The sequence below is a fragment of the Pristiophorus japonicus genome, chromosome Y, assembly GCF_044704955.1.
Source record: "Pristiophorus japonicus isolate sPriJap1 chromosome Y, sPriJap1.hap1, whole genome shotgun sequence".
In the NCBI taxonomy this organism is placed as follows: domain Eukaryota; kingdom Metazoa; phylum Chordata; class Chondrichthyes; family Pristiophoridae; genus Pristiophorus; species Pristiophorus japonicus.
The window spans coordinates 23,522,878-23,535,041 of record NC_092011.1 but is presented as its reverse complement, the minus strand read 5'-3'; the positions used below and the strand labels follow the sequence as shown (position 1 = coordinate 23,535,041).

Here is a 12,164-nt window from a genome sequence, read left to right as displayed (position 1 = left end):
CCTGAAACCCAAACATATCTTAAACAGCCCCTTAAAGCCAAACCCTGCCTAAAACAGCCCCTTAAACCCAAACATACATTAAACAGCCCCTTAAACCCAAACCCTGCCTTAAACAGCCCCTTAAACCCAAACATACCTTAAACAGTCCCTTAAACCCAAACATATCTTAAACAGCCCCTTAAACCCAAACCCTGCCTTAAACAGCCCCTTAAACCCAAACCCTGCCTTAAACACTCCCTTAAAACCAAACATACCTTAAACAGCCCCTGAAACCCAAACATATCTTAAACAGCCCCTTAAAACCAAACCCTGCCTAAAACAGCCCCTTAAACCCAAACATACCTTAAACAGTCCCTTAAACCCAAACATACCTGAAACAGCCCCTTAAACCCAAACCCTGCCTTAAACAGACCCTTAAACCCAAACCCTGCCTTAAACAGCCCCTGAAACCCAAACCCTGCCTTAAACAGCCCCTTTAACCCAAACCCTGCCTTAAACAGCCCCTTAAACCCAAACATACCTTAAACAGCCCCTTAAACCCAAACATACCTTAAACAGCCACTTAAACCCAAACATACCTTAAACAGCCCCTTAAACCCAAACCCTGCCTTAAACAGCCCCTTAAACCCAAACCCTGCCTTAAACAGCCCCTTGAACCCAAACCCTGCCTTAAACAGCCCCTGAAACCCAAACATACCTTAAACAGCCCCTTAAACACAAACATACCTTCAACAGCCCCTTAAACCCAAATGCTGCCTTAAACAGCCCCTTAAACCCAAACCCTACCTTAAACAGCCCCTTAAACCCAAACATACCTTAAACAGCCCCTTAAACCCAAACTCTGCCTTAAACAGTCCCTTAAACCCAAACCCTGCCTGAAACAGCCCCTTACACCCAAACCCTGCCTTAAACAGCCCCTTAAACCCAAACCCTGCCTTAAACCACACCTTAAACCCAAACATATCTCAAACCGCCCCTTAAACCCAAACATACCTTAAACAGCCCCATAAACACAAACCCTGCCCTAAACAGCCCCTTAAACCCAAACATAACTTAAACAGTTCCTGAAACCCAAACATACCTTAAACAGCCCCTAAAACCCAAACATACCTGAAACAGTCCCTTAAACCCAAACATACCTTAAACAGCCCCTTAAACCCAAACATATCTTAAACAGTCCCTTAAACCCAAACATATCTTAAACAGTCCCTTAAACCCAAACATACCTTAAACAGTCCCTTAAACCCAAACATACCTTAAACCCAAACCCTGCGTTAAACAGCTCCTTAACCCCAAACATACCTTAAATAGCCCCTTAAACACAAACCCTGCCTTAAATAGCCCTTTAAACCCAAAAATACCTTAAACAGTCACTTAAACCCAAACATACCTTAAACAGTCCCTTAAACCCAAACATACCTTAAACAGCCCCTTAAACCCAAACCCTGCCTTAAACAGCCCCTTAAACCCAAACCCTGCCTTAAACAGCCCCTGAAACCCAAACCCTGCCTCAAACAGCCCCTTAAACCCAAACCCTGCCTTAAACAGTCCCTTAAACCCAAACATACCTTAAACAGCCCCTTAAACCCAAACCCTGCCTTAAACAGCCCCTTAAACCCAAACCCTGCCTTAAACAGCCCCTTAAACCCAAACCCTGCCTTAAACAGCCCCTTAAACCCAAACATACCTTAAACAGTCCCTTAAACACAAACATACCTTCAACAGCCCCTTAAACCCAAATGCAGCCTTAAATAGTCCCTTAAACCCAAACATATCTTAAACAGCCCCTTAAACCCAAACCCTGCCTTAAACAGCCCCTTAAACCCAAACCCTGCCTTAAACAGCCCCTTAAACCCAAACCCTGCCTTAAACAGCCCCTTAAACCCAAATCCTGCCTTAAACAGCCCCTTAAACCCAAACATACCTTAAACAGCCCCTTAAACCCAAGCATATCTTAAACAGTCCCTTAAACCTGACCCTGCCTTAAACAGGAGTAGGCCATTTAGCTCCTCGAGCCTGCTCCAGCAATAAATGAGATCATGGCTGATCTGTGACCTTACTCCATGTACTGCCTTTGGTCCATATTCCTTAGTACCTTTAGTTAACAAAAAGCTATCAAACTCCAATTTAAAATTAGCAATCAAGCGTCAACTGCCATTTGCGGAAGAGAGTTCTAAACGTCTACCATCCTTTGTGTGTAGAAATATTTCCTAATTTCACTGCTGAAAGGTCTGGATCTGCTGTTTAGACTATGTCCCCCAGTCCTAGACTCCCCAACCAGCAGAAATAGCTTCTCTCTATCGATCCTATTAGTTTCCGTTAATATCCTAAAAACTTTGATCAAATCACCTAATTCTACATTCCAGGGAATACAATCCTAATTTGTGTAACCTCTCCTCGTAACTTAACCCAGGTATCATTCTGGTAAACCTAGGCAGCACTCCCTCCAAGGCCAATATATCCTCCCGAAGGAGTGGTGCCCAGAACTGCTCACAGTGCTCCAGGTGTGGTCTAACCAGGGTCCTGTATAGCTGCAGCATAACTTCTACCCCCTTGTATTATAGTCCTCGGGATATAAAGGCCTTCCAGTAAACCTTTTGATTATTTTCTGTACCTGTCCATGGCACTTTAGAATTCTATGTACTTGAACCCCCCAGTCTCTTTGGACCTCCTCTGTTTTTAGCTTTTCACTATTTAGAAAGTACGCTGCTCTATCCTTTTTAGGTCCAAAGTGGATGACCTCATATTTGCAGACATTGAGATCCATTTGCCACAGTTTTGCCCATTCACTTCATCTATCAATATCCCTTTGTAATTTTATGCTTGCATCTGAAAAGAAGAAAGAAAGACCTGCATTTATATAGTGCCTTTCACGACCACTGGACGTCTGAAAGCACTTTACAGCCAATGAAGTCACCGTTGCAATGCAGGAAACGCGGCAGCCAATTTGTGCACAGCAAGCTCCCACACACAGCACTGTGATAATGACCAGATAATCTGTTTTTGTTATGTTGATTGAGGGATAAATATTGGCCCCAGGACACCGGGGATAACTCCCCTGATCTTCGAAATTGTGCCGTGGGATCTTTTACATCCACCTGAGAGAGCAGACAGGGCCTTGGTTTAACGTCTCATCCGAAAGATGCCACCTCCGACAGTGCAGCCCTCCGACAGTGCAGCACTCCCCCTCCGACAGTGCAGCACTCCCTCAGTACTGCCCCTCCGACAGTGCAGCACTCCCTCAGTACTGCCCCTCCGACAGTGCAGCACTCCCTCAGTACTGCCCCTCTGACAGTGCAGTGCTCCCTCAGTACTGCCCCTCTGACAGTGCAGTGCTCCCTCAGTACTGCCCCCTGACAGTGCGGCGCTCCCTCAGTACTGCCCCTCCGACAGTGCAGCGCTCCCTCAGTACTGCCCCTCTGACAGTGCAGCGAGCCTCAGTACTGCCCCTCTGACAGTGCAGCGCTCCCTCAGTACTGCCCCTCTGACAGTGCAGCGCTCCCTCAGTACTGCCCCTCCGACAGTGCAGCGCTCCCTCAGTACTGCCCTTCCCACAGTGCTGCACTCCATCAATGCTGTCCCTCCAACAGTGCGGCACTCCCTCAGTACTGCCCCTCCAACAGTGCAGCGCTCCCTCGGTACTGTCCCTCTGACAGTGCAGCACTCTCTCAGTACTGCCCCTTCAACAGTTGCAGCGCTCCCTCAGTACTGTCCCTCCGACAGTGCAGCGCTCCCTCAGTACTGCCCCTCTGACAGTGCAGCGTTCCCTCGGTACTGCCCCTCTGACAGTGCAGCACTCCCTCAGTACTGCCCCTCCCTCAGCACTGCACTGGAGTGTCAGCCTCGATTTATTTACACGCTCAAGTCCCTGGAATGGGACTTGAACCCACAACCTGCTGACTCAGAGGCGAGAGTGTTACCCACTGAGCCACAACTGACACTTCTTACAATGCCACCTATCTTTATGTCATTGGCAAACTTGGTTGCATGGCTCTCTATCCCATCATCTAAGTCATTAATACAGACGGTAAATAGTTGAGGCCCCAAAACAGATCCCCGCGGGTCACCACTGCTCACATCCTGCTGGTTAGAGTATTGCCCCATTACCCCTACTCTCTGTGTCTCCTGCCGCTCAGCCAATCGCCTGACCAGGTCAGTAATTTGGACCATGCCGAGTGCGCCCTGTGACTCTGCCTCTAACGCTGTGTGTGCTTGTGTTTCTCTCCTGCAGTACGGACGATCGGACAGTTACCGCGTGGCAACCACGCAGGGCGACAAAGATGGCAAACAATCACCAAAGAAGGGGGGCAAGGCACAGAAACGCGACATGGACGACCTGAAGAAGGAAGTCGCCCTGGTGAGTGAAGGGCATCAGTGAAACGCAAACATTCTGCGGAACAAAGTGGGGTCGGGGCTGCTGAGTAAACCTGAACTTTGAACTCGCCAGCCACGGTGGTCTTATGGCGCAGTAGAGGGTAGCTTTGCACCAGTGACGAGCTGTCCCCCACATCCCAACCCCCTACACTGGCCAGATGTTCTCCATCGGGCTTCAGAACCACATGGTCAACATCTGGCACCCTGAATCTGGGACTGGGAGGAATGAAGAAGGCCCTTCCTTGGGCTCGGGGCAGGAGCCTTGAATATTCCAGGCCTTGAGCTATAGACTGCTCAGGACAGACACACTGATGACAAACTTAATGCAACTGAGGTCCGAGAGGGTGAGGGGCCTGGGATTATTGCACCTGGAGGAGAGAAGGCTCAGGGGGGAGGGGAGATTTGTTCAATTCGATCAATGCAGATGTTTCCGATTGTCACACACTTCAGGACCAGGGGATCTTCTAGCTTCGAAGAGGAAAGGGGAGCAAAGTGTTTAGGATAAACATCTTGACCAGGAGGGATTCCCTGGGACAGATTCTCTGGGAGAGATTCCCTGGGAGGAAGTCACAGGCAGCAATTCCCTGGGACAGATTCCCTGCGAGAGATTCCCTGGGAGAGATTCCTGATCTTTGGCCTTTGGAAGGCTATCGTTTAATGACTGAGTTAAATGTTGGAGGCTGTGTTATGGCAATAACATGGAGATCCTGCCCAGGAAACCTACACCAAACCCATACCATAATACGACGGGAGGCTGGTATTTATGTGACGACAAATATGTTTTTGATTACTGATACAATGCTGGAGAGTGACAGACAGCTGCCAGTTGGGGTGTAACTGTGGGTATGTAACCAAGCTACACGCTTTGCACCGACTAATGGAGCTAATTGCTGGGGTGCAGTGAAGAGCAACTCCCTCGATTCACAAATGTATCACCAAGCCGTTGGTTGTACATACCATGGCCACTGAAGGACAGCGAAGGAACTACTGATGCCTTGAGCCTGTCCAGAACTGTTGTGATGTATTGTGCATCAAAATACAGACACTCCCCACCCCACCCAGAGTCACGCAATCTCCTGGGAGAGGTGAAAAACAAATCCCTTTCTGACCCCTTTCGGTTAACTCGTCCATGAGATCACATTGGCACTGTTCAATGTTACACGATGTAAAGAACACGCATTTCTACAATGCCTGTCTTCATCTCAGGATGTCCCAAAGTGCTTTAAGACATTAAGACAATGAAATACCCTTTGGTAATGTGGTCACTGTTGTAATGTGGGAAACGCGGCAGCCAATTTGCGCACAGCAAGCTCCCACGAACAGCCATGCGGTAATGACCAGATCATTTGTTTTAAGTGCTGTTGGTTGAGGGATAAATCCTGGGGCACTGGGGAAAACTCCCCTGCTCTTCTGCGGAATAGTAGCCATGGGATCGTTCACATCCACCTGAGAGGGCAGACGGGGCCTCGGTTTAATGTCTTCCCTGAAAGTCGGCACCTCCGACAGTGCAGCACTCCCTCAGCACTGCACTGGGAGTGTTGGCCTTGGTCGACATTTGGGAAGAGGTGATCCTTACCCCCCCAGACAGAAACCTCTCCAGTTCTCGCTTGAAGGAATTCAGTGAATCCCATCGCACGAGACGGCAGCCTGTTCTACAGGTCCAATATTCTCTGGGCGAGGAACCACCGACTGACACCTAAACCAGATCTGGGCTTTGTACAACTTGTAAATGTGATCCCTGTTTCTCTCTCAGCTATCGAGTTGAAACAATCTATCCACAGGCCACAATCGAATTTTACAAACCTACCCTTCTCCAAAGTCCGCAGTCCAGCTCTTTGAGCTATCTGGGTAACCAAGATGTTTCAGACTGGGAATTAGTCTCGTGTCCCTTCTCTGTACCCTTTCCAAAACCGCAATATCATCCACCATGTGAGGACCAAAATTGGACAGGGTGTTCCAAGTGAGGACTAAGGTCTTGCACAAGGACAGATTGCTGGGATTTCTTTTGGAGAGAATTGAGCACTGAATACAGCCAAGAAATCCTGTTCATTTGGCTACAGCTTCACGTTGCTAGTTATGAACCTTCAGATAATGATGCACTGTAATGCCCAGATCTCTCTCTTTCACCATGGTTTTTAATGATGGTTCCTGTGGGGGGGGGGGGGGGGAGTCTATGTTTGGCATTACACCTGCCTGTGTACGTTACACTGCACTATGCTACAGCCTTTGCCAAACATTGACTCAATCCCCCCAACACGTCGAGTCTGCTTGCTGATTCTCGCACACATTACGGTGTCGTCCACAAACATGTCAATCCTTCCTCCTCGAGCACCAGCAGCAGCTAATAAACAGGCAGAACTGGGCAATGGCAGGAGGGCTATTCAATGTCAAGGAGGTTAAAGAGCTCTCATCATCGTAGGTGCAAAGTCCTTACTCTACAGCATGAAACCACACGAGGCACATTCTGGGGTCAAGGTCACTCTGTGACCTGAACTCTTTATTCACACGATGACCCTGCATGGGACCTCCCTTTTTATACCTGTGTGATCAGGGAAGGAGTGTCTCCCACAAGTTCACCCCTTGTGGTCAAGGTGTGCATCAAGGTTGAGTGTACACAGTAATAGTGGTGTTACATTGTGCTTACATACATGACAATACGCAGTCCCTTGAAATCGAGGAAGACTTGCTTCCACTCTAAAAGTGAGTTCTCAGGTGGCTGTATAGTCCAATATATGGGCATTACAGTCTCTGTCACAGGTGGGACAGACAGTGGCTGAAGGAAAGGGTGGGTGGGGAGTCTGGTTTGCCGCACGCTCCTTCCGCTGCCTGCGCTTGTTTTCTGCATGCTCTCGGCGACGAGACTCGAGGTGCTCAGCGCCCTCCCGGATGCTCTTCCTTCACTCAAGCCGGTCTTGGGCCAGGGACTCCCAGGTGTCAGTGGGGATGTTGCACTTTTTGAGGGTGTCCTTGAAACGTTTCCTCTGCCCACCTGGGGCTCGCTTGCCGTGTAGGAGTTCCGAGTAGAGCGCTTGCTTTGGGAGTCTCGTCTCTGCCTTGCGGACAATGTGGCCCACCCAGCGGAGTTGATCGAGTGCGGTCAGTGCTTTGATGCTGGGGATGTTAGCCTGGTCGAGAACACTGATGTTGGTGCATCTGTCCTCCCAGAGCTTTACTCTGTATCTAACCCCCTGTACCTGCCCTGGGAGTGTTTGATGGGACAGTGTAGAGGGAGCTTTACTCTGTATCTAACCCCCTGTACCTGCCCTGGGAGTGTTTGATGGGACAGTGTAGAGGGAGCTTTACTCTGTATCTAACCCGTGCTGTACCTGCCCTGGGAGTGTTTGATGGGACAGTGTAGAGGGAGCTTTACTCTCTATCTAACCCCGTGCTGTACCTGCCCTGGGAGTGTTTGATGGGACAGTGTAGAGGGAGCTTTACTCTCTATCTAACCCCGTGCTGTACCTGCCCTGGGAGTGTTTGATGGGACAGTGTAGAGGGAGCTTTACTCTCTATCTAACCCCGTGCTGTACCTGCCCTGGGAGTGTTTGATGGGACAGTGTAGAGGGAGCTTTACTCTCTATCTAACCCCGTGCTGTACCTGCCCTGGGAGTGTTTGATGGGAGAGTGTAGAGGGAGCTTTACTCTGTATCTAACCCGTGCTGTACCTGCCCTGGGAGTGTTTGGTGGTCAGTGTGGTACTGAAATAAACACTTTTCCATTCCCAGCGCAAACAAAGTTCCCCCCAAAATAGATTTGTGCCCGGCCTCTGAGGGGCACGTGTTTGAGGAAGAGACCAGATTGAGGCAGTGGGGGCAATATTTTCCCCACTCTGCTGTCTCCTGCGAGAGGGCTGAGCTTCCGATTCTGAAATGCAGTGGTGGGGAATCAATCGCCTTTGATCCTGAGTGAGGAACACTCTTGTCCAAGCCCTAACTGTGATTAAATGTTTCCGAACAAACACATCTGATTTCCCAATGGCCTCATTAAACGCTGCACCAAGCATCTGGCTGCTTCCTGACAGCGTCCTGTCAGTTGACGCACAGAGGCAGTGTTCCTGTGCCATGTTTATTCATGATTGGATTATGAGCACCCTCAAATGATGCAGGCTGGGTATTCTACGGTGAGTGTCTCACCTCCTGACTCCCCAAAGCCTTCCCACCATCTCCAAGGCACAAGTCAGGAGTGTGATGGAACACTCTCCACTTGCCTGGATGAGTTGCAGCTCCAACAACGCTCGAGAAGCTCGACACCATCCAGGACAAAGCAGCCCGCTTAATTGGCCACTACCCATCACCTTCAACACCCACTCCCTCCACCACCGGCGCACCGTGGCTGCAGTGTGCACCGTCTACAAGATGTACTGCAGCAACTCGCCCCGGCTTCTTCGGCAGCACCTCCCAAACCCACCACCTCTAACACCTAGAAGGGCAAGGGCAGCAAACACATGGGAACACCACCACCTCCACGTTCCCCTCCAAATCACACACCATCCTGTCTCGGAAATGTATCGGCCGTTCATTCATCGTCGCTGGGTCACAATCCTGGAACTCCCTCCCTAACAGCACTGTGGGAACACCTTCACCACACGGACTGCAGCGGTTCAAGAAGGCAGCTCACCACCACCTTCTCAAGGGGCAATTAGGGACGGGCAATAAATGCCGGCCTTGCCGAGAATGATTTTTAAAAAAAGAATGAGAGGTGTTGCAAATTTCAGCTTTCCCCGAGACATGTTCTCAGCTGAGAAAGGGCCCCTCCCTAAAGCAGAACCCCCTTCCCTTATGATCAGAGTTTTCCCCCAACACCAATATCTGGTTACATGATAAGTGCGCCCTCGTGTGCTCTTCCCAAATCTTCGGAAGGGCGGACTGATTAACACAGGAACAGGAGGAGGCCCATTCAGCCCCTTGAGCCTGTTACCATAGGAACAGGAGGAGGCCCATTCAGCCTCTGGAGCCTGTTACACAGGAACAGGAGGAGGCCCATTCAGCCCCTCGAGCCTGTTACACAGGAACAGGAGGAGGCCCATTCAGCCCCTCGAGCCTGTTACACAGGAACAGGAGGAGGCCCATTCAGCCCCTCGAGCCTGTTACATAGGAACAGGAGGAGACCCATTCAGACCCTCAAGCCTGATACACAGGTACAGGTGGAGGCCCATTCAGCCTGTTACAAAGGAACAGGAGGAGGCCCATTCAGCCCCTTGAGCCTGTTGCATAGGAACAGGAGGAGGCCCATTCAGCCCATCGAGCCTGTTACAAAGGAACAGGAGGAGGCCATTCAGCTCCTCGAGTCAGTTACACAGGAACAGGAGGAGGCCATTCAGCCCCTCAAACCTGTTACATAGGAACAGGAGGAGGCCATTCAGCTCCTCAAGTTAGTTACACAGGAACAAGAGGTGGCCATTCAGCTCCTCGAGCCTGTTACATAAGAACAGGAGGAGGCCATTCAGCTCCTCGAGCCTGTTACAGAGGAACAGGAGGAGGCCATTCAGCTCCTCGAGTCAGTTACACAAGAACAGGAGGAGGCCCATTCAGCCCATCGAGCCTGTTACACAGGAACAGGAGGAGGCCATTCAGCCCATCGAGCCTGTTACAAAGGAACAGGAGGAGGCCATTCAGCTCCTCGAGTCAGTTACACAGGAACAGGAGGAGGCCATTCAGCCCCTCGAGCCTGTTACACAGGAACAGGAGGAGGCCATTCAGCTCCTTGAGTTAGTTACACAGGAACAGAAGGAGGCCCATTCAGCCCCTCGAGCCTGTTACATAGGAACAGGAGGAGGCCATTCAGCCCCTCGAGTCAGTTACACAGGAATAGGAGGAGGCCATTCAGCTCCTCGAGTTAGTTACACAGGAACAGGAGGAGGCCATTCAGCTTCTCGAGTCAGTTACACAGGAACAGGAGGAGGCCATTCAGCTCCTCGAGTCAGTTACACAGGAACAGGAGGAGGCCATTCAGCTCCTCGAGTTAGTTACACAGGAACAGGAGGAGGCCATTCAGCCCCTCAAACCTGTTACACAGGAACAGGAGGAGGCCATTCAGCTCCTCGAGTTAGTTACACAGGAACAGGAGGAGGCCATTCAGCCCCTCGAGCCTGTTACATAGGAACAGGAGGAGGCCATTCAGCCCCTCAAACCTGTTACACAGAAACAGGAGGAGGCCCATTCAGCCCCTCGAGCCCCATTCAATCACATCCTGGCTGATCCGTATCGCAACTTGATTTATTCACCTTTATTCTATATTCCTTAGCCCAACAAAAAAACTATCGGTCTCAGTGTTGAGCCTCGGAGCCTAGCGTCCAGTCTTTTGGGGATGGCCGTTCCGAATGTCCATTACCCTCAGCCTGCGAATGAGATGGAGCTTGACGTAACGCATTCCCCTGCTTTATCTTACAACCGGTCAGTGAGCACGCAGTTTAAGAGCTGTGCAATTCTCCCCTCGCTTCAGTCAGTGGAGAAGGTATAGCTTTCTTTGGTCATCCCAGTGATGGGGTGGATCAAGCCTTGCCCAAGGCCTGGCCATCTATCCACTGAAGGTAGTCTTTCTCAGACTTTAACCCTGCCTCTATCAGCGGAACTCACCCACCCACCCAAAACCTGTGCTGTGATTCCCTCATCTCCCCCCTCCCCTCCCCACCTCCGGACAGGAAGCTGAGGGCTTGTACTCCAACCCCCTTCCCGGTCCAGGGGTTATCCAGTGGAACTGCTAATCATTAGAACATAAGAAATAGGAGCAGGAGTAGGCCATTCGGCCCCTCGAGCCTGCTCCGCCATTTAATATGGTCATGGCTGATCCGATCATGGACTCAGGTCCACTGCCCCGCCCGCTCCCCATAACCCCTTATCGTTTCAGAAATTGTCTATTTCTCTCTTAAATTTATTCAATGTCTTGGCTTCCAAAGCTCGCTGAGGCAGCGAATTCCACAGATCCACAACCCTCTGAGACAAGAACTTTCTCCCCCTCTCCTAATCTTATCCGTTTCGAGAAGATCACCTCTCATTCTTCTGAATTCCAATGAGTCGAGGCCCAACCTGCTCAACCTTTCCTCATAAGTCAACCCCCTCATCCCCGGAATCAACCCGCTGAACCTTCTCGTGAACTGCCTCCAAAGCAAGTGCATCCTTTCGTAACTATCAACCAGGCACTGGCCAGTCCCGGGAGGAGGCTCCCGACCCCTGACCCTTCCAAAGTGCACAGGGTGAAGGTCAACACGTCGGGTTTTGGGAGGACTCCCATTGTCTGATCTGCAGGGAGGGAGAACTTCGCAGGCTGGCCTCAATACACATACATGGCCCCTTCCCCATGTTCCTGGACATAAAGGTCCCCCAAAGGATGGCCCTCAAAGGAGTGCCTGCAGGCTGTGGGAAGCCACCGTGGATCAGAAGGGGCATCGCTCTCACCACGTGGCTCTGGCGGTGGGCGGGGAATTGTCCGCATGGTGAGTTTTGAACTGGGTTGTTTGCGTCCGACTGCGACACGTCTTCCCCAGGAGGGGCCGCCCGCCTGCTCTGACCCTGCCCCTTCTCGGGTGAGTATGGCTCGCCATCAGCTGAAGCCTGCTCTCCTCTCAAATGTTCTTTCTGTCTCCCAACAGACCGAGCACAAGATGTCCGTCGAAGAAGTTTGTAGGAAGCACCAGGCTGACTGTGTGCAGGTCAGTGAAACTCTCCGACATTACCCCACTTACTGAACCATCCCACCTACTGTCCCGCTCAACCAACTCACACAACCGTCCATTCAATCCACCCATCACATCTGTGTAACATCCCGTCCAACCTTCCCATTACATCCAATCA

General features: G+C 50.7%; 1 protein-coding gene across 1 annotated transcript in view; it reads left to right on the top strand.

The window, feature by feature from the left end:
* The window catches only part of LOC139241116 (sodium/potassium-transporting ATPase subunit alpha-3), a 152,454-nt gene that overhangs the window by 26,054 nt on the left and 114,236 nt on the right, over positions 1-12,164 (top strand). The window contains exons 2-3 of the mRNA XM_070869809.1: positions 4,232-4,357; positions 11,963-12,022. Of these exons, the coding sequence (XP_070725910.1) occupies positions 4,232-4,357; positions 11,963-12,022 (186 nt within the window). The remainder of the gene's footprint in view (positions 1-4,231; positions 4,358-11,962; positions 12,023-12,164) is intronic.